This window comes from Camelina sativa, chromosome 17 (genome assembly GCF_030686135.1).
Source record: "Camelina sativa cultivar CO46 ecotype springtype chromosome 17, ASM3068613v1".
Classification (NCBI taxonomy): domain Eukaryota; kingdom Viridiplantae; phylum Streptophyta; class Magnoliopsida; order Brassicales; family Brassicaceae; genus Camelina; species Camelina sativa.
The window spans coordinates 10286929-10306291 of NC_141896.1; the positions used below are offsets into that span (position 1 = coordinate 10286929).

The following is a 19363-nucleotide window of genomic DNA, read 5'->3' on the forward strand; positions in this document are numbered from 1 at the left end:
TTTATGATTCTTTTTTTTTTCTAACTCTTGCATATTCTTGTGTATCTTTTAACATTTTTTTACAAAACTTGAGTAGCAAGATAAACCTAAATTTTATAAAGAAATATTCTAAAATAGCATTAAAATAAACTTTGTAGATAATTATAAACCTTTCATAGGCTGCATATTAATAAGGTATGTAATATATGAAGAGAGATTTATTATGTTTTTCATATTACATAAAGACAAGTTCGAGATCAAAGGCAAAAGTACCATCCATATCTGTTTGTTTGAGGGGAAAAAGTGGAATATGTGTGTTTGAAAAGCTACTCTGGCTTTTAATAAATTATCTAAAGTGTTTTTTTTTTTTTTTTCAAATTATGACACCACGTTATCCTATCACCTAAGTTTGTACCTTTGAATTAAATAAATAGAGTTTTTTGAATCGTTCCAACAATAGAGGTTTTTTTCCAATAAAAATTGTATAAATATCACTAGAATTTTCTTACTCAACGATGTTGTCATATAATGACATGTATGTTTAGAGATTTTTGTAATAAAAACAAAATTGTCGTTATCCCAATAACTCATGACTCATGAGATAACATGACATTTTTACTCGTTGTTGTGTGAAATTGTTTAGTTGTTTACCAACCTAAAAAGTAAACACAAATCAAGTTTAATTAAGAGATATTTAATCCCCTTGAATCAGAACGTTAAGATTTGAATTTTAACTTTGTAGGAGTTTAAACTGAACTATGTATCCACCATGCATGCAATGTTACATCCATGCAAGAAATTTTATTTTACTAATACTGCATAGTAAAATGGATGCACCTATTAACGGGTGACCAACTTGACGCAATCAACCTTTATCCCGTTTATTCAAATTGTTCATGTTTATTAGTAAAGGTACTAGAATGTTTTTCACAAGTTGGCCGGGCAACTTGTATTTATTATATAGATAGTCCTGAATCAAATCATGAAAATGAAATCATCATATTTTATGAAAATCCCATTACAACACAGGATTACATGGCAACGACTAATTAAGACATCCTCTTAATTATAAGTAGATGATGACATGCATGTAAGAGTATATATGGAGCATATTATCGCATGATTATATTGCTAATTAATATCCATTTCGCTTCAAAACAATAACTCGACGATTCATTCATTTAGCATTATAAAGCGAAATACCATATGAATTGAGAGGATGACACACATATAAACATATACAGACTGCTTCGCACGTAAAGAAAGTATCAAATGATTTCGTATTAATATTATATATAACTTTGGACCCATATTTGGTGCGTTGTAATCTTAAAAAAAAACACGTAATTTTATCTAATAAATTGAATATTGATTTAAAATTTGATATTAACAGGGGAATTCCATAAGATTGGAGCTGTCACAAGAACTATTAGGACTATGGTTAAATTTAATAAGCAGCCTGATTCATGTAGGCCTACACCACACACCTCATCGTTACAACTCCTCATATGGGCCAATACATGATTATAAAAACATTTCATAAGTTATTAACTGAAATGAATATCTTAAAATGAATTTTATGTTGCAGGTCAACTTATAATGCACACCAACTAAAAATTGTGTAACTGTGTTCAACCCTCTTCATTCCTTTGTATATAATTCAGTCTATCTTATGTTTTGTTTCAATATGTATTGATTTTCTTATGTACTAATTACTAGCTTTACTGACCAACTCATAGGGCATTTATCGACTCTCGTAAACTAGGGGAAATATGTTTTTTTGTTCTTTTAAACTCTTAGAAGAAAAATTGAAATGCACTGCTTGAAAATGTATTTGAATGGATACAGAACCAAAGAAAATATTAGATTAAGAAAATTAGGTAGTGCAGTCTCGTGGGATCCAAGAATTATCTGTTAAATATATTCTTTCAGGTAGCTTTTGAAATTGTCAAAAGCAAAAGAGAAGGCCGAGCTGTGTTTTTGGTTGGTTTGTCATTGCTGGTGGTGCCGTCTTATTATAACTTTCTCCCACTAACAAAATATTGGATTTAGCGGTTTAATATGTCTTTATATCTGTTTTGATTTCTTTTGATTCTCCAATAAAGAATTGTTAGTTATATACTACTAGTACTTATGTCTTTACATTTTCTTTAACAAATGATTGATGGCCAGGTACAAATTAAGCAATGATTATCAACCATTGCGTGGGATTTTTATTTATTTATTTTGTATAACAAGTCTATGTTTGTTGCTTGTTTCATCTATAAATTATTTATACATAATCACAATATTTGAGGTTAGAAACCGTAGATAAAATCTATATCAGTGAAAGCAGAAGTTATATTAATTAAAAAAAAAAAAAAATACTAGGTAACAATAGTTAGGAAGCAAATAAAATATTATTAAAACAAAAAAAAATTGATTAACATAATTAGCAAACTAAACTAATTAGGAATGCATATAAAATATATATATAGAAATCTCAGCTTCAACTAATAACTAATTCGAGGAACAATCATTTTGATTGGTAGAAAAAAGAAAGATTATTGGAACTGATTTTAGGTTTCAACACTTTTTAAGTTGAAAAAAAAAAAAAAACAGAAAAATAACATCTCTGAAAATGTAATTTTGAAGGACTTAAACAAGAAAAGAATTGGTGATGCTCGAAAATGGTAAACATATATGCTGATCCAAATCACAAACTTCGTTCCTCTTTTTTCTCTTTTCATCCTTAATCTCTAAAATATCTTTTCATGGGTTGGGGTTGACCTCCACCAAAAAAAGCTTTTGAATCCAAAGAAAAATGACATCTCTCATTAATTTATAGTAGCAAATAAAACATAAAATGGAATGCGTACAAAGCAAACTAAATTAATGCATCATATATAACTCTAAAGTCTCAACTAACACAACAATGCAATTGAAGAAAATAAGCCTTAAAAAAAAAAAAAAATAAATACAAACGATAAATGTGGTGGCAATGACATCAGTTTTTTTTTTGCCAACTAGTACAGTAAACACTAAACACTGGTGTGGTGCGAGTAAAACACCAACCATGTGTTTAAGTTTAAGTGTCAAAATCAAAATAAGAAATGGGTTGATTGATTGATTAACCAAAGAAGATATTTTTTTATTTACTTCTTCGATTGGGAGAATCAATGGCCATCTCCGGCGCTGTTGATGAAGCCGGAACTCCGCTTCTCGCTGTAACCACCGTCGACGGATCCGTTGACTACAGAAGCAAACCAGCCGTCAGATCTTCCTCCGGTGGCTGGAGATCCGCCGGCTTCATCATCGGTAATTCCCGCCAATTTCTTGCTCTTTAGAGTGTTCGTGTTCCTCGCCGGAATTTTTAATTTCTGGTTTTTGTTCGACTGTAGGTGTGGAGGTTGCTGAGCGATTCGCTTACTACGGGATATCTTCCAATCTGATTACTTATCTGACCGGACAACTGGGGCAATCGACGGCGGCTGCTGCCGCTAACGTCAACGCTTGGTCTGGAACGGCGTCGTTGCTTCCTCTCCTTGGTGCGTTTATCGCTGACTCGTTTCTAGGTCGTTTCCGTACCATCCTCGCCGCCTCTGCTCTCTATATATTGGTACCAAGCTCTCTCTCTCTCTCTCTGTTTAAGTCTCTTCACTCTTCTTCTGTTAAATTCGTTTTAAGTAATTCACCAGTTCGATTCTGATCATTAGGAATTAGGAAGTTTCTATTTTTCTCTGTATGTTGTAACATGTTTGAGCTCTGAACGCTAGAGATGAGTCTGAAGTTGTATAGTGATTTATTTGATTGATAACAAACAGGGACTTGGTTTACTGACTTTATCTGCAATGGTTCCTTCAGACTGCAATGCTTATAAACTACTACTCTCGTCTTGCTCTCCTCGATTTCAAGTGATCATGTTCTTTAGTGCCCTGTATCTAGTGGCGTTAGCTCAAGGTGGTCACAAACCCTGTGTTCAGGCTTTTGGAGCGGATCAGTTTGATGAAAAGGATCCTAAAGAGTGCAAACAAAAGACTTCTTTCTTTAATTGGTGGTATTTTAGTATGTGCTTTGGGACGTTGGTTACTCTATGGGTCTTGAATTATATTCAGGACAATCTCAGTTGGGCTTTAGGATTTGGTATTCCATGCATTGCTATGGTTGTTGCTTTGCTTATTTTCTTGCTCGGAACTAGAGCTTATCGGTTCAGCGTTCGAAGGGAAGGTCAAAGCCCTTTTGCACGGATTGTAAATGTTTATGTCGCTGCTGTGAAGAATTGGGGTGTGTCAGCTTCAGCTGTAGCTGATGCAGAGGAGAGATTTGGTCTTGTGTCTCTCAAAAGCTCACAGCAATTTAGGTAAGACAGCTTTCTGTCTCCTTTGATTTTCTTGTTACCGCATTGTAGTTGTTTACAGAACAAAAAGGACTTATGGTACTAAGCATCTTCGTTCTTGTCACAACTGCAGTTTTCTCAACAAAGCTCTGGTCGCGAATAATGGTTCCTGTAGTATAGATGAACTTGAAGAAGCAAAATCAGTGCTTAGGTTAGCTCCGATATGGTTTACTTGCTTGGTTTATGCGGTTGTGTTTGCGCAATCTCCAACTTTCTTCACTAAACAAGGAGCCACAATGGAGAGATCAATCACACCGAGTTACAAGATCTCTCCGGCTACCCTTCAGTCTTTTATCAGCCTCTCTATAGTCATCTTCATCCCCATCTATGATCGCGTACTCATCCCAATTGCAAGATCGTTTACACATAAACCTGGCGGTATCACGATGCTTCAGAGAATCGGCACAGGCTTATTCCTCTCTTTCCTTGCTATGGTAATTGCTGCTTTGGTGGAGATGAAAAGGCTTAAAACTGCTGCGGAGTATGGGCTCCTTGACTCCCCAGACGCTACGGTTCCGATGAGTGTGTGGTGGTTAGTTCCTCAGTATGTGCTCTTTGGTATCTCAGATGTTTTTGCAATGGTGGGTCTTCAAGAATTCTTCTACGACCAAGTCCCGAGCGAGCTGAGGAGTGTGGGCTTGGCTCTATACTTGAGCATATTCGGTATTGGTAGCTTTCTCAGCAGTTTCCTGATATCAGTCATTGAGAAAGCGACGAGCCAATCTGGTCAAGTGAGTTGGTTTGCAAACAACCTGAACCAGGCTCATCTGGATTACTTTTACTGGCTACTCGCTTGTCTCAGCTTCATTGGATTAGCCTCCTACATGTATTTTGCAAAGTCATACGTATCTAAGAGACTCAACACCCTTTAAAGTGGAGTGTATTGGTACTCTCTCCTTCTCTCTCTCTGTAATTTTTAAATACACTTTCTTCATACCAGTGATTACTATATTATCGTTAACTGATTATTAGATTAGTCAATATAGTTTGCTTAGGGATCCTTATGATTTAATAGATATTGATTAGCTTGTAGTACACGTATGCAAATGTATAGTTTTTTTAAAATGTTTGATATAGTCTTAGCTTTACCATATAACTTAAACTGCATAATATCGAATAAATAAGTAGTTATAATTTCTAAACACGTTATGAATTTTGATACATCTTGAATTTTATATTCTTAGACGTGATCTATCCTGCGAAGTCTGCGATACACATACAGCCTGGAGAAGAACATAAACGCAAAGAATCCAATGGCCGTGAAAGTGGCGAGCAACCAATAAAAGTAATCGACATGGGCTCGGTTCAGGTTAGTGTTGAACCAGCTCTCACCACCATCTTTTCCTGTAGCCCAATTAATCACAGTGATGAGAAAACCACTCAAGAAGCTAGCAAGACCCATCGCACTCAAAGAAAGCGCGAGACCAATACTCCTTAGCTCTTTTGGGACTTGGTCGTAGAAGAATTCTTGAGTACCCACTAGTGAGAATAGATCGATCATCCCGAGTAATAAATACTGAGGAACGAACCACCATAGAGACATTGGGATGGTTGCGCCGGGACTATCCAGAAGCCCATGTTCTTTAGCTATCTCAAGCCGTTTCGTTTCTACCAACGCTGCAACCACCATATTTAAACTAGTCAGCACCATTCCGGCCCCTATTCTCTGTAGCATTGTGATCCCAGAAGGCTTTTTGGTGATCCGTCTAGCTAACGGAAGGAAAACACCCTCATAAGTCGGAACTGAGATGATAATCGATAAACCGATAAGCGCCTGAAACCAAGCAGGAGGGATTTCCAAACCCGGCAATATTTTTCTGTCCACGGTAACAGCTTGCTTTGTGAAGAAAGTAGCAGACTGAGCGTAAGGAATCATGCTCACCACCGTTGTGATCCATATCGGAATAAGCCTTACCAAAGCCATCGCATCTTCCACGTCCCTAACATCACATGGCTCGACACCTCCTTCTCCCGGTATCAACGCTTTTGCTAGGAACCTTGGTAAAAAAATAACATAATTTTACCACTCAATTAATAAGACTAAACCAAAACTCAGAATATTAAAAAAAAAATGGGATTTATGCAACTTACTCAAGTCGTCCTTTACATGTCTCGGATGAACCATCTTCCAATAGACCTGAATGTGTTAATTTGAGTCGCCTATTCTTGAATGCGACCACGAAAACTCTACCGATTCTCGCAAAAGCGTTATTCTTCTCCTTGCGGTCTCCTCTCGGGTACCTGTAAGTTTTTCTCCCGAGCAAGAAGAGAACAAGGGCCATAACCATGAACAAAAAAAGGATCCCAAACCCAAGCGCCCAATTTACATTGTCTTGAACGTAAACCACCACAATAATAGACAGAGTTATTCCCGCGGATAAACTCAAAAACCACCAATTGAAAAACGATCCTCTACTTATTCTCTCTTTTCGATCTTCCACATCAAACTGGTCCGCACCAAAAGCTTGAACACACGGCTTGTGTCCGCCTTGTCCCATCGCCACCAAATATAGAGAACAGAAGAAGAGTATATTCACCCAAAAAGATGGTTTAGTAGAAGTAACAACATCGCTACGTTTCTCTGATAATCCCATTAGGATTAAGACAGCCGATAAGGTTAATAGTCCTAGTCCCTGTAATAACAACCCTCTCAAACGTTAGTGAAACTTTTTCTGAAGTTTTGTTAATTAAAAGATTAAAAGAAGAAGTGTTGTTGGGGGAGAGCGTTACGAGTATATAGATGAGGGAAGCGACAACAATGGTACGGTAACGACCGAGATAAGCGTCTGCGATGAAAGCTCCTAAAATAGGAAACATCGAGGCGGTTCCTGACCATGTGTTCACGTTCACGGCGGCAGTCGCCATGGATTGTCCGAGAGGTCCAGTTAGGTAGGTAATCAAGTTGGAGGAAATCCCAAAGTAAGCAAATCTTTCTCCAACTTCAACTCCTGAACCATTTCATTTACAGGAAAAAAAAAAACTTGTAAAAATTAGAATTTATTATAAGAGCTTAAACTACATAAAAACACATCACAAAACTGTTCTTTACCTATAATGTACCAAGCGGATCTCCATCCGCCAGTGGTAGACTTGCCGGCGGGAAGTCCACTGTGGTCGACAGAGTCGCTTACGAAATCTTCAATAAGTGAAACTTTTTCCTCTACTATCGTCATTTGATCTCGTCGTGACTTTAGAATTATGCGTAGATAAGAACCACAATAGTTATTGTTTATAATTATTTTTTATGAACAAGTATGCATAGAGTACTAGTTATATGATTTCACATGCGGTTTTGTGATTGTACTATATATCACCTGTTTTCGTCATTTTGTTTTATATCAGTTAAAAAGTCAACTCTAAGGGATTCTTGGATAATAACTTAAATGAAATCAAGATCTATTAAAATTTTATTTTACTGTTTTAAAAAAATCTTTTGCTATTGATTATTAGTTCCTTAAAAATTTAGAGTGTATTCAAACTAGTATTTTAAGTCATTTTGAATTTTCATGAATTTTTATGATTTTAGTGAAATTGATGTGAATTATTGTAAAATTCTTTCTAGTTTCACATAAAACCATGAGATTTGAATTTCAATATTTTTAATGAAGAAAATCCTCTCAAATCCTTCAAAATCAAATCTACTGTTTTCAATAACAATGTATTTTATAATAGATTTTAACATTATTAGTTCAATAACAATGAATTTCATTAGAATTTTTTTAATCTATGATTAAATAACATAAGATTTGTAAATTTTATCCAAGTTAATTACAATGCTAGTATGGATAAACATCCTATGATTAGGTGTAGATTTCCTTCTTTACTTTTCGTTAATTATTTTTTATTAGAAATTAAGTATATGAGTCGAGAAAATAATTTGTGGAAATCAAAGATTGTTTAATATTTTAAACAACTTTGTAAGCCACTTTTAACTGTTATCCAGTAAAAACTACGTCACATAAGATGTATTAAACATTGGGTCCCTAAATTGTCATTTAATTAAAAGTTGAAATTTATTTTTTCTTCGTTTCAAAATATATGATGTTTTAGTGAAAATACGCATATTAAGAAATAATTACTTTTAAAAAGTTTAACCAATCAGTCTATATAATATAAAATATAAATTTAATCTAAAAGTTGAATAGAAAGTGGAAACATTCTAAATTATGAAACAAAATTTATTCTCTAAACATTCTATATTATGAAACAGATTGAGTATTTTGATATTAAGGTTTTGCGAAGAATCATGCTTCTACTCTCTTTTCTTTTGTTTGCAGTCGCGTTTTCTTATTAAATGATTTGTTGGCCGTTAAGTATGTAATCAAGTTTCAATAGTTTTGTCTCCTTGTTTCAGATGTCACTTTCTTTCTAGATTCTACTGCTAAGGTAAACATATTATCCATGGACCATGTGCTGCACGACAAACAAAATATATTGTTTACGTCCGGACCAAATAATCTATGTGGGACGAAAATCCTGATAGGTTCTAAGTTCGTCGGCTTTTGTATCTTTTCGTTTAGATATTTGCTAAAGGTTTTTTGGTATGCAGATCAATGAATTAAAGAACAGATATACTATAAGGATTAGTGTTTACTGTTTGTTAATTAATCATTTTTGACTTATTTTTGTGGTTAACATTAAATTAGCTGTGTCAGTGTCCCAACTCCCGAGGACAAAAGTTGAAAACAAACTGTTACAAGAGCTTCCGCATATGCAATTTTGTTGTTGTGCTAACTTTGCAATGAAGAAGCTTACATGCATAAAATAGGATGGCTTTCAAATGGTTCAGACCACTGACAGATTGATCCGTATTCTTTTCTTTTTTTTTCCGGATCTTATATAGATAATTAGTGTCGTCTAGCTTTAGATGTAGTAGATGTCTCTATTTTCTTAAATTTTTTTGTGTAGTAGCGGTAGCTGCTGAACGTGTCACTTGTACAACCCCGTGCCTTAGTTTCTCAACAACTCCTAACTGCCATTTAGTGTAAGAAATTGAATAGGCCTACACGTTGGCCCATTTCGTCCAACACATGGATTTAATTGATTGATGAAGTTTCAAAACAAACACGTAAACTTAGTTTTCTCCAACTCCAACGTTAGCTCATGTTTTCTCCGAGTGGAGTAGTAATGATTGAGTTTAAAAATTTGTCTTCATTTTTCTTATCCTCCAATTTAACTTACGAATCAATATTTTCTAATAAAACGGAGAAACATAACAAATCAAATTATGAACACATTAACTTATACATCTTGGAGATGAATATACACATTAACTTACAAGTCACAATCACAAAATATGATATGAACGTCAACAAAACTCGTCTTTTGAATTTTTAGACTTGGACTAGCGGACGATACACATACCTTTTGGAGATGAATAAGAACGCTAAGAAAGCAATGGCGTTGAAAGCGGCGAGCAACCAGTAAAAGTAATCAACATGGGCTCGGTTCAGGTTAGTGTTGAACCAGCCGTCTTTTCCGGTAGCCCAATCAATCACAGTGATGAGAAAACCACTCAAAAAGCTCGAAAGACCCATTGCACTCAAAGAAAGCGAAAGGCCAATGCTCCTTAGCTCCGTGGGGACTTGGTCGTAGAAAAATTCTTGTGTTCCCACCAGAGAGAACACATCAATCATCCCGAGTAGCAAATACTGAGGGACGAACCACCATATGGACATTGGAACAGTCACATCCGGCTTGTCCACGATCCCATGTTCCCTAGCGATACTCAGCCGTTTCGCTTCTACCAATGCAGCGAGCATCATATTGAAGATTGAAAGAACCATTCCAGCTCCTATTCTCTGGAGCATTGTGATCCCAAAAGGCTTTTTGGTAATCTTTCTTGCTATCGGGAGAAATACATGCTCATAAATCGGTACTGAGATGAGAATCGATACACCAATGAATGACAATAAAGAAGCCGCTGGGATTTCTAAGCCCGGTAAGATTCGTCTGTCCACCGTGACGCCTTGCTTCGTGAAGAAAGTAATGTGCTGCGCATACGGAATCGTGCTTACCACCGATGTGATCCATATTGGAACAAGCCTTACCAAAGCCTTTGCATCTTCCACGTCCCTACCACTACATGGCTCTGCACCTTCTTCCCTTATCATCGCTTTTGATAGGAAACTTGTCACACAAGGTAAATAAAATTTACACTCAAGCTAGGTCAAACACTAAACCAAAACTCAAAAGATTCAAAAAAATTTGGAACTTACTCGAGCCAACCTTTACGTTTCTCGGATGGACCATCCTCCAATTGACCTTGACACAAACCCGAATGTTCTAAACTCAATTTCCTATTCTTGAACGCAGCGACAAAAACTCTACCGATTCTTGCAAAAACATTACTATTATTATTAACCTCGTCACGATGTCCCTTCGGATATCTATAAATCTTCTTCCCAAGCAAGAAAATAGTAAGAGCCATAACCATGAACAAACAAGGAATCCCAAACCCAAACGCCCAGTTAAAATTTTCTTGAACATACGCGACCACAATAATCGATAAGCTTACTCCAGCTGATAAACTCAAGAACCACCAATTGAAAAAAGATCCTCTGGCTATTACCTCCTTTGGATCTTCCGCGTCAAACTGGTCCGCACCAAACGCTTGAACACACGGCTTATGTCCGCCTTGTCCGATCGCCACCAAATACAGAGAACAAAAGAAAAGTATATTCACCCAAAAAGACGGTTTAGCTGAAGCTGATAGTGTCAATAATCCTAGTCCCTGTAACACAATTAATCATTCCACAAACTTCAGCTAAATCCCGGTTTATCTCGTACCAAAAATCGAACCGGCTTAAACAGAACAAGAGGGTACTACTACTAACCAATATGTAGACGAGGGAAGCTAAGAGGATTGTACGGTAACGACCAAGATAAGCGTCAGCTAAGAAAGCTCCTAAAATAGGAAGCAAGGAGGCGGTTCCTGACCATGTGTTCACGTTCACGGCTGCCGTCGCTGTCGATTGTCCGAGTGGTCCGGTTAGGTAAGTTATTAAATTGCATGCAATCCCAAAGTAAGCAAACCTCTCTCCAACTTCCACACCTAAAGTAAAAATTCACTCAAGATTAGGATTTACAAGTTTAATTACCACAAAAAAAAAATCTTTAAATGTTTTTCACCTATAATGAACCAGGCGGATCTCCATCCTCCGGTGGAAGATTTTACGGCGGGTCTTCCACGGTGGTCGACAGAATCGCTTACGCAATCTTCTAGAAGTGCAACTTCTTCTTCGGATATCTTCATTTCTCGTCTTTTTTTTTTTTTTTTTGTTCAGAGCATAAACATTTGTAATTTTGTATGAATGCTGAGACTATACAAATAACTTTTTAAAATAAATCTTAATTTGTAATTTGCAAAATTTGTTATTGCATGCCTTCTCTTTGGGACGCTTGTCTTGGTGTCTCGTTTTCATAATTAAAAATAATTCTTATCGTCGGATTAGCTGTCAATTTATTTCTTCTGTCTTCTACATGCAAGTTGCAAGGTAGTGAAATGTGAATGTATATTTGCTTCACAAAATTATATTCTCTCACAGTCACATTCAGACCAAAAATAGATATAAGAAGAATTGGTATCTTTGCTTCTGCTTTTGTATATGCCTCTGTGGTTTTTATTTGTTTGGCTAAAGTTGTCTAATCAAACATTGATTAATTCTTATTTTATTTTGAAGTGAAAAACCTTATCAGCTTTGGAAAACGAAAAAAGGAAAAGAAACGAATTTGACTGTTACTTTGTCTTTCATGTGTAAAAGATACACATAGACTATTCAAAATCAATCTGTTCTGACGATTATCGTTATTTAGAAAACTCGCATGCATAAATTATGTTGGCAAGAAAATAATGTATACTGGTTAAGTGCTGATTGATTCGTACTTTGTGATTGCGTTTGCATTGTTGGTTGTAGATTTTTCTGTTGTTAATGAACGCGGTATGTGTACACCACTACAACTCACGTCTCAAACATTGAGACTTTTGACCCCAAATAATTTAGAAGTTAAAAGGGGCCGTAATATGGGCTAACTTGTCCGAACTCTTTATCATGTTTGCTGTGATCCAAATATTTTCTGAACCTGAGCCTTAGATGATTTTTCAGAAGATACTACTACACTTGTGATTCAAATAGCTTTGACCAAACTATAGGGATGATAAAGATACAGAAACAAGAGATTAAGACTAGTTTATGCAAGAGCATGGACATTGGTGTCCCTATATTTTTGGTCCCCCAAATTTAATAGTATTATTTTGAAAGGTTCTTATTTTTAGTATGAGCATTGGTGTCTATTTGTATTTGGTTCCCTAATATTTTGAAAGTTTAAACATTAATCGAATTGTACCTTTGGCTATGTACAAACCCAGCCAAAATCGAATTCCATGAAACAATGTTTCTACAAGTGGTCTCATCAAATACTCTAACTCTAAATGCTGAATCAACATCATATCCTTTGGCATACATATCAATAAGTGAATTGCACACAAACACATCTACCAAACCAAGAAACAGAATCTCTCCAAGTCATACAATCAAACTCTCGTATCCCAGAGCTCAAGTCTCCACATTTCATGTAAAAGTCAGCAATCGAGTTCCCCACAGAAACAAAAGACTCAAACCCTCTCTTCAACAAACTCCCTTGGATACACTTACCTTGAAACAGCCACGAGAGCTTAGCACAAGCTTTGAAATCTCCAGATCTCTGTATCTCTGAATACCCAGTGAGCACTTCCCGCCATCTTCCATAAACGGAAGCTTGCTTAATCTTTGATGACAAAGCTTCTAGCTTTGATCACAAGTGTGATCCCATCAAGTGCATCTAAACTAGTAAAGATCTCAACCAAGACAACGCCAAACCCATAAACATCGCTCTTTACATACAAATGACCTGTTAGAAGCAACCAACATGTTCACATAACCCGTGTTCTGATGAAAACCAAAAGGACCAAGAAGAAGACGAGACGTTGTAGTACCTGTAGCAACATACTCTGGAGCTGCGTAACCTTGTGTACCCATAACCCGTGTTGTGATGTGAGATTGACTCGTGGAAGGACCTATGTACCTCAAAGAAAGCAGCAGCAAGGACTTTAGTAATCACAGATCATAAAAGTAACCACATAGCTTGAAGTCGTTTCATTTCCCAAACAAATTTTTACAATCCATCAACAGTTGCATTGCAGCCACGTAAATTTTACAACTTGACAATGTTTCATTTCTGCAGAGAAGCAATGGCTTAATCACAGAAACAACCACAATCTTAGCAAAAACTCATCAGCGAGGACTAGGGTTAATGTAATCTATGAAGCAGGAAACAAAACCACACCCAGATTCACATAAAAACACATCGGTGAGAACTTAGATCCTCAAAGCAACCACATAGCTTAAATTGCCCTAACAAATTCAGATTCCAATTACGGTCCATCAACAAGAACAACGCATCAACATTACATTCTGTTGTATATAACCACAAAATCCACCGGATCTTTGCAAAAAAATGGTAAGGCAGAGCTTTCAAAGCTTACCTTGAGGCGAGTACAGAGAGAGAGGAAATCGATGGCGGAAGAAGCGGAAGAAGTGGGAATCGCCGCGGAATTAGGAGATGGAGGAGGGACGGAACCATCTCCGGGTTGAGTGGAATCGGAAGCCATGTAATGAATCGCACGGATAGGAGAAGAAGAAGAAGAAGCTGCGGAGGCAGAGGAGAAAGTGAATCGGAGAGTGGAACGAGTGAAAGAAGGATTTGGTCATCCGAGAGAGAGTGATTTGCAGAAGAAGACTCGATTCACATTCTGTTTTGTGTTAACCCTCGCCTTCGTGATATCGTCGAGGATGTGTATCGCCTTTGTCGTCGCCGTTGAGAGAAGAAAGAAGTCGAACAAAATTTGTCTCGACAAATTTTTTTGGTTTAAACCTAGAGAATTCGACACCCAATCAGAATAGACCACGTGGCGAAGAAGACGGACGAAAAACGTCCTATAATTAGAACCGTTTTTTCGATAATGGGCCTTTTATAATTAAATTAAATTCAAAAAAAACCAGGGACGGCCCGAATCGACGGCGTTGCCCATGGTCTAAGAGTGTTTCATATGGTTGTATTTATGTCATCATTGAATTTATAAAAAGTGTCTTTTGCAACTACACTTCTAGAAAATATAAATTAAAATTCATAATCATATCACTGCACTCCAACATGTTTTACTAAATAAATTCAATGTGTCATGCATTAGTTTCACGTTACAAAAATAACTTTTTTTAATCACTAAATAAACAAATATATTATATACCAATCATTTTATTTTACCATATCATCATATCTTTTTATCTAAAAAATCTCTATATATTAATAGATTTACAACACGCGTCACAAAAAAAGAAAAGAAAAACTCAACGTGTCATACATGAAAATGGCGTTACGAACAACAACTTTTTTGCCTAACTGTTAAATACATAAATAAATTATTTACCATTCATTTCATATCACCACTTTCCATATCTTCTTTGTTCAAGTTTAGATCTGTTTCTGTGGGTGTCACCGGAGATAAAAGATAGCAATGGCACCAAAAAGATGTTTGTATGTATTGTTGTCACTAGTTCAACAGAAGATGTTGGCAATTTAGACTGTCTACAACAATTTTTCCAATTTTTAAACTGTTATAACACTAACACTAGATGGAGATCTAATGTTTGTCTTTTGTTTTCTCTTTGTTAACGACAGTAGAAGGAAAAGATCTACCAAATCGGTCAGAATAGGTTGCAGATGTTTAAGGACTCCTTCGGTGGGACGGTACGTTCATTAATCTAACTATTAGCCTCTTTCATTCCACAGATTTCCAATTGGTTGTTCTGTTAACTTGTTATCGATTTTTTTTTTTTTTTTCATTTTTGCGTTGGGCTGGGAGTCTACTTATGACATTCCATATTATGATAAATGGCATATATGTCTGTCATAATTTTGATATGCCATCACCAGTGTTCAAGAAAGCGTTAGGTGGTATTTGGAGAGTGACCCAGCGCCTAGCGCATAGAGCGTTTAGTCGGGATTTAGACGATTTTTAGGCGGTTTAGGCATTTGCAACATAAAACATTATATATAAAAAAATATATAAAAATATATGTTACAATAATAAAAAAAATTATAAATTATGAACAAAAGTGAGAAAATATATTTATTTAACTCATATTAACAACATATAAATGTTTATAATTACATATACAGATATAAAACTTAATAATTTAAATATATGTAGTTAAAAATCAAAAATAAATATTAAAATAAAATTTATATAATTTTAAACGGTTCAGGCGGTCATCTAAACGTCTGTTGAGCGTCTAGGCGGTCGTCTAGAGTACTTTCTTGAACATTGGCCATCACTCATCACAAAAGCGCTTTTTGTTTTTGAGCAAATAATGTTTTACCTTAATTTTTTTTTTGTTAAAACAATTTAAAGGTTTACTTTTAAACAATTTTTGGGAAAATTCGTGTTTGTCTATTACTGTTCCCATATATGTTTTACTTTTACAATAGTAAAAAAGTTTGACCTTTTTTTTGTTTTATATTAGACCAATCCAATAACTGAGAAAGACAAAACAAAGATTCTTTTCGAGAAAATAGAAATAGATATGTCCCTAGTTCCCCTAGCCCTAGATTAAGGTTATTTGAAACAGGAGATAGAGTTTTTCTAGAGGAGGTTATGATGTGTTGTAAACACGTATTTTCATATTACATGTGTTAATAAAACGGAAGTACATAACGTTGTTTTGTAAACTATATAATTTTAATAAGTTGGTTACAAATAGGTTATAGATTAATTGGTTATAAGCTAAATAGTGGGTGCAACCTTAGTTTTATTATTAGAGCACGTTGTTTCCAAAAAATGTAAAGAAAAAAAATTTAAAGAATCATTTAATATCATCTAACTTACCATATTAATTTCTTTTATTAAATTATTCATCAAATAAAATCCTTTGATATCTAACTTAACATATTAATTTGTTAATTATCATTATATTTCACCTCTCATTTTTATATATGAGTCTATTTTGTGAAACAAATAATTATCATATTATTTATTATAATTAAAAATAGTTTTATTTCCAGATATACATAAGTTGAATTTTTAAAAACAAAAATAAAATTTTCAATCTATAAAATATTCAAGCTTTAGTAATATTATTCCTTAAAAATAATATCTATTGAATTAAAAATTTTACTGAGTAACGGTCAAAATTTTAATATTTAAATTCGATTTCCTATTTTTTGTTGAATTTTATAATTTTATATAATTTTAAATAATTTATTTTGAAATATTTTAAAAATATTGAAACTTAATATAAAAGTTAGAAACTATAAACACTTTAAATTGATTTGTTATAGCAATGTTAATAATATGTCACTATAATAGAAAAGAATTTCAAGAAACCAAGTATATTAAAACAAAAAGTAAAACAATATATTAAATTACTCATAATATAATAACTCACTTTTTAAAAATCAAATTTACAAAATTATGTCTTATAATGATATTCAAGTCATGATGTAGAATATACATTGTTGAAATAACTTCACATACATAAACTAATACAACATATTAAAATTTTATTTTAAAATATAAAATATACAAACTTTTGTATAAAATAACATTTAACCAGTGTTATAGTACGGATACATATCTAGAATCATTAACAATATACAACTTACAAAATATGTATCTTTTTCATGCCATTATATTTACCATATGATTTTATTGCATAATGTTTTATCCAAAAAACTTTTAAATACAATCACATAAATTATATTTTATATAAAAATTACAATACAAATAAAATGAATTTCAACCCGTGCTCTAGCATGAACCTAGTAAAACTATTATTTTACCAATAAGAGTGAATGACATATGATAGTCAAAAAATTTGAGTCAATAGTCACAGAAGCCTAATATACAGGTTAAACACTAATATACAGGTTAAACAATAGAAACGTTGAAAGTAGTAATGTAAGAGACGCTTTTATGACTAATAATGGAAGAAAATAGTTAATACAAATTATGTAATTGAAGAAAAAATCTAAAGGTACTCGTCTAAATAATTAATTATGTAAAAACAAAATTTAATTACATAAACTTTCACAGATTTCTTTTAATTTAATATTCATGTCTCTTAATTTTGTTTCTTTTTGTTTTAACTTTTCTTAGTTCGTCCATAGACCATATTTAGTATAGGCTTTTGTGATTACCAATTAAAATGTTTAGACATGTGTCATCTACTCTGCTGGTATGATACAATATTTTTTTGTCGTCCGTATAATAAATAATAATAGCTATCTTTTACACAGGCAATTTATGAAAATATATGTGTATACAACATTACAACTCATCAGAGGCTCTTCTGATTGGTCAATTTTAAGATATAAAAAAGTTTATAACATGGTAAAACATAAATGGGAAAATTAATAGGCAAATATCACCTTCCTTTTTTATAGGTTCACTAGACCAACCAACAAATGACACATAATAAAATGAAAACTTCTTTTGATATAAATCTTCTTATTTAGAAACCTCTTTTTATAGCTATATTTTTCCTTAAAACTTATTTGTATTTTTCTGTAACAATCTTTCTATAATTTGTTTTTATATCAAAAAGTACCTTTCTATAATTTGTTGTAACATATTTTGTGGACCTAGTCCAAAAAAAATCAAAGTTAGAAACTCTATATAACATTTTACCCATCTAGTTTCTAAAACCACACAAATCTTCCTCTCCTTCTTCTTCATATTTTTTTTTTTTTTCACCATGGGTAGAAGAAAAGTAACACACCAATTGATAGCTGACAACGCCACTCGGCGTGTTACATTTCGTAAACGCAAAGATGGTTTATTGAAAAAGATCAACGAATTGACCATTCTGTGTGGTTTACCCGCTTGTGCCATCATCTACAGCGAGTACAAGGATGGTCCTGAGCTCTGGCCAAACGTTAACGAGGTTCGTTCTCTTCTTGACAGGTTAAGCGAGCTTCCGGTGGAGAAACAGACCAAATACATGATGGACCAGAAGGATCTGATGAAGAAGATGATCCAGGACGCTGAGAAGAGGTTGGAGAAGGAGAAGTGGTATACTCGTGCGATGAAACTTGGGATAATGGCTTCGACTAGTGATCTAACCACCGATACTGATTGTTCTGAGGAACTGGCAAAAGCAGCCGAGGTGGTTGACAAGAAGCTCAAAGCCATCAGAGAGAGAATCAAGGCTGTGGAAGCAGGAGCCCCCATCATCAAGAGAGATTAGCCTTATCAAATAATTATTTCTTATCATATCTATTAATGTCATCGTTTTTAACTGTTTTCATATTAAGATGGTTTGGATTAATGGTGTTGAGATTTATGTTCTATGATTTGCTTTTGCATTCTTAAGAAGGATTTGGAGAATTATATAAATCTCTTTGGTCTCGTGTGATGTTCAAATAAAATGGACACCATATGTATTTTGGTTTATGACCAGATTTGTTATATATTTCGGAAGATTTTCTTCCTTATATGTTTGCTATTTTAATTTAATTTTCTGATTTTTTCAGTCCACCCAATAGTGCTTTATATTTGATAGAAAATCATCTGTCTTATTTCTTACCAAGAAAAAAAGTATTCTCTATTATCTTCTACGACAATTGATTGATTATATTGTAGTGTAGAAAATTAATAATTAATTTGTTTTCACAAAAAAAAAAAAAAAAGAAGAAGATTGTCAATCGATTTTACCCAATTCTATAAATAAACTGTTTAAATCAATAAAAAATGATTCTCAACATTTTGCACGATGCAAACAAATTGAAAAAACTAATGAAGACAATTATAGTTTATTTATTTAAATGCTAAAATATTGGTCATTTGTTTAAATAAGTCAAATGTAGATATAATATTAATAAATATTTTAATATTTTTCAAAAACTTATGTCTTTGTAACTGTCAAATTATTGTTAAATAAGTTTCATTTTAATTTGCAACAGTCTTAATTAATA

The 19363-nt window shown here is 34.0% G+C and overlaps 4 protein-coding genes across 6 annotated transcripts; 2 read left to right on the top strand and 2 right to left on the bottom strand.

Moving 5' to 3' along the window:
* The first annotated feature begins 2890 nt into the window (after positions 1-2890).
* On the top strand, positions 2891-6440 carry LOC104756603 (protein NRT1/ PTR FAMILY 5.10). 2 transcript variants are annotated; one of them, XM_010479212.2, is made up of 5 exons: positions 2891-3276; positions 3360-3577; positions 3783-4318; positions 4428-5240; positions 5539-6440. In XM_010479212.2, exons 1-4 carry the CDS (start codon positions 3138-3140, stop codon positions 5224-5226), a joined length of 1692 nt encoding a protein of 563 aa, XP_010477514.1. In that variant the 5' UTR covers positions 2891-3137; the 3' UTR covers positions 5227-5240; positions 5539-6440. The 2 variants fall into 2 exon arrangements, with proteins under 2 accessions (XP_010477514.1, XP_087352071.1); XM_087495945.1 differs by having other exon boundaries at positions 2893-3276; positions 3823-4318.
* Positions 5439-7725, bottom strand: LOC104759356 (protein NRT1/ PTR FAMILY 5.16-like). The gene is made up of 4 exons (XM_010482297.3): positions 7404-7725; positions 7085-7302; positions 6446-6987; positions 5439-6351 (listed from the first exon to the last, which is right to left on the bottom strand). The coding sequence occupies exons 1-4, from the start codon at positions 7525-7527 to the stop codon at positions 5535-5537; spliced, it is 1701 nt and encodes a 566-aa protein (XP_010480599.1). The 5' UTR covers positions 7528-7725; the 3' UTR covers positions 5439-5534.
* A 1854-nt stretch (positions 7726-9579) lies between these two features.
* On the bottom strand, positions 9580-11788 carry LOC104759358 (protein NRT1/ PTR FAMILY 5.15). The gene is made up of 4 exons (XM_087495946.1): positions 11486-11788; positions 11191-11408; positions 10573-11087; positions 9580-10483 (listed from the first exon to the last, which is right to left on the bottom strand). Exons 1-4 carry the CDS (start codon positions 11607-11609, stop codon positions 9688-9690), a joined length of 1653 nt encoding a protein of 550 aa, XP_087352072.1. The 5' UTR covers positions 11610-11788; the 3' UTR covers positions 9580-9687.
* Positions 11789-14775: 2987 nt separating this feature from the next.
* LOC104756604 (uncharacterized) lies at positions 14776-18785 on the top strand. 2 transcript variants are annotated; one of them, XM_010479214.3, is made up of 3 exons: positions 14776-14926; positions 15071-15139; positions 18354-18785. In XM_010479214.3, the coding sequence occupies exons 1-3, from the start codon at positions 14907-14909 to the stop codon at positions 18634-18636; spliced, it is 372 nt and encodes a 123-aa protein (XP_010477516.1). In that variant the 5' UTR covers positions 14776-14906; the 3' UTR covers positions 18637-18785. The 2 variants fall into 2 exon arrangements, with proteins under 2 accessions (XP_010477516.1, XP_010477517.1); XM_010479215.3 differs by having other exon boundaries at positions 14814-14926; positions 15074-15139.
* Positions 18786-19363: the final 578 nt, after the last annotated feature.

Bases quoted from the DNA above. Each gene is read 5' to 3' on its own strand.
- LOC104756603 (XM_010479212.2), top strand. From the start codon at position 3,138: ATGGCCATCTCCGGCGCTGTTGATGAAGCCGGAACTCCGCTTCTCGCT. The intron at 3,578-3,782 runs GTACCAAGCTCT...GATAACAAACAG, and splicing joins CCTCTGCTCTCTATATATTG to GGACTTGGTTTACTGACTTT. The intron at 4,319-4,427 runs GTAAGACAGCTT...TCACAACTGCAG, and splicing joins AAAAGCTCACAGCAATTTAG to TTTTCTCAACAAAGCTCTGG.
- LOC104759356 (XM_010482297.3), bottom strand. From the start codon at position 7,527: ATGACGATAGTAGAGGAAAAAGTTTCACTTATTGAAGATTTCGTAAGC. The intron at 7,303-7,403 runs GTAAAGAACAGT...GAAATGGTTCAG, and splicing joins ATCCGCTTGGTACATTATAG to GAGTTGAAGTTGGAGAAAGA. The intron at 6,988-7,084 runs GTAACGCTCTCC...TTGTTATTACAG, and splicing joins CTTCCCTCATCTATATACTC to GGACTAGGACTATTAACCTT.
- LOC104759358 (XM_087495946.1), bottom strand. From the start codon at position 11,609: ATGAAGATATCCGAAGAAGAAGTTGCACTTCTAGAAGATTGCGTAAGC. The intron at 11,409-11,485 runs GTGAAAAACATT...TTTTTACTTTAG, and splicing joins ATCCGCCTGGTTCATTATAG to GTGTGGAAGTTGGAGAGAGG. The intron at 10,484-10,572 runs GTAAGTTCCAAA...TTGTGTGACAAG, and splicing joins AAACGTAAAGGTTGGCTCGA to TTTCCTATCAAAAGCGATGA.
- LOC104756604 (XM_010479214.3), top strand. From the start codon at position 14,907: ATGGCACCAAAAAGATGTTT. The intron at 14,927-15,070 runs GTATGTATTGTT...TGTTAACGACAG, and splicing joins ATGGCACCAAAAAGATGTTT to TAGAAGGAAAAGATCTACCA. The intron at 15,140-18,353 runs GTACGTTCATTA...TCTTCTTGACAG, and splicing joins AGGACTCCTTCGGTGGGACG to GTTAAGCGAGCTTCCGGTGG.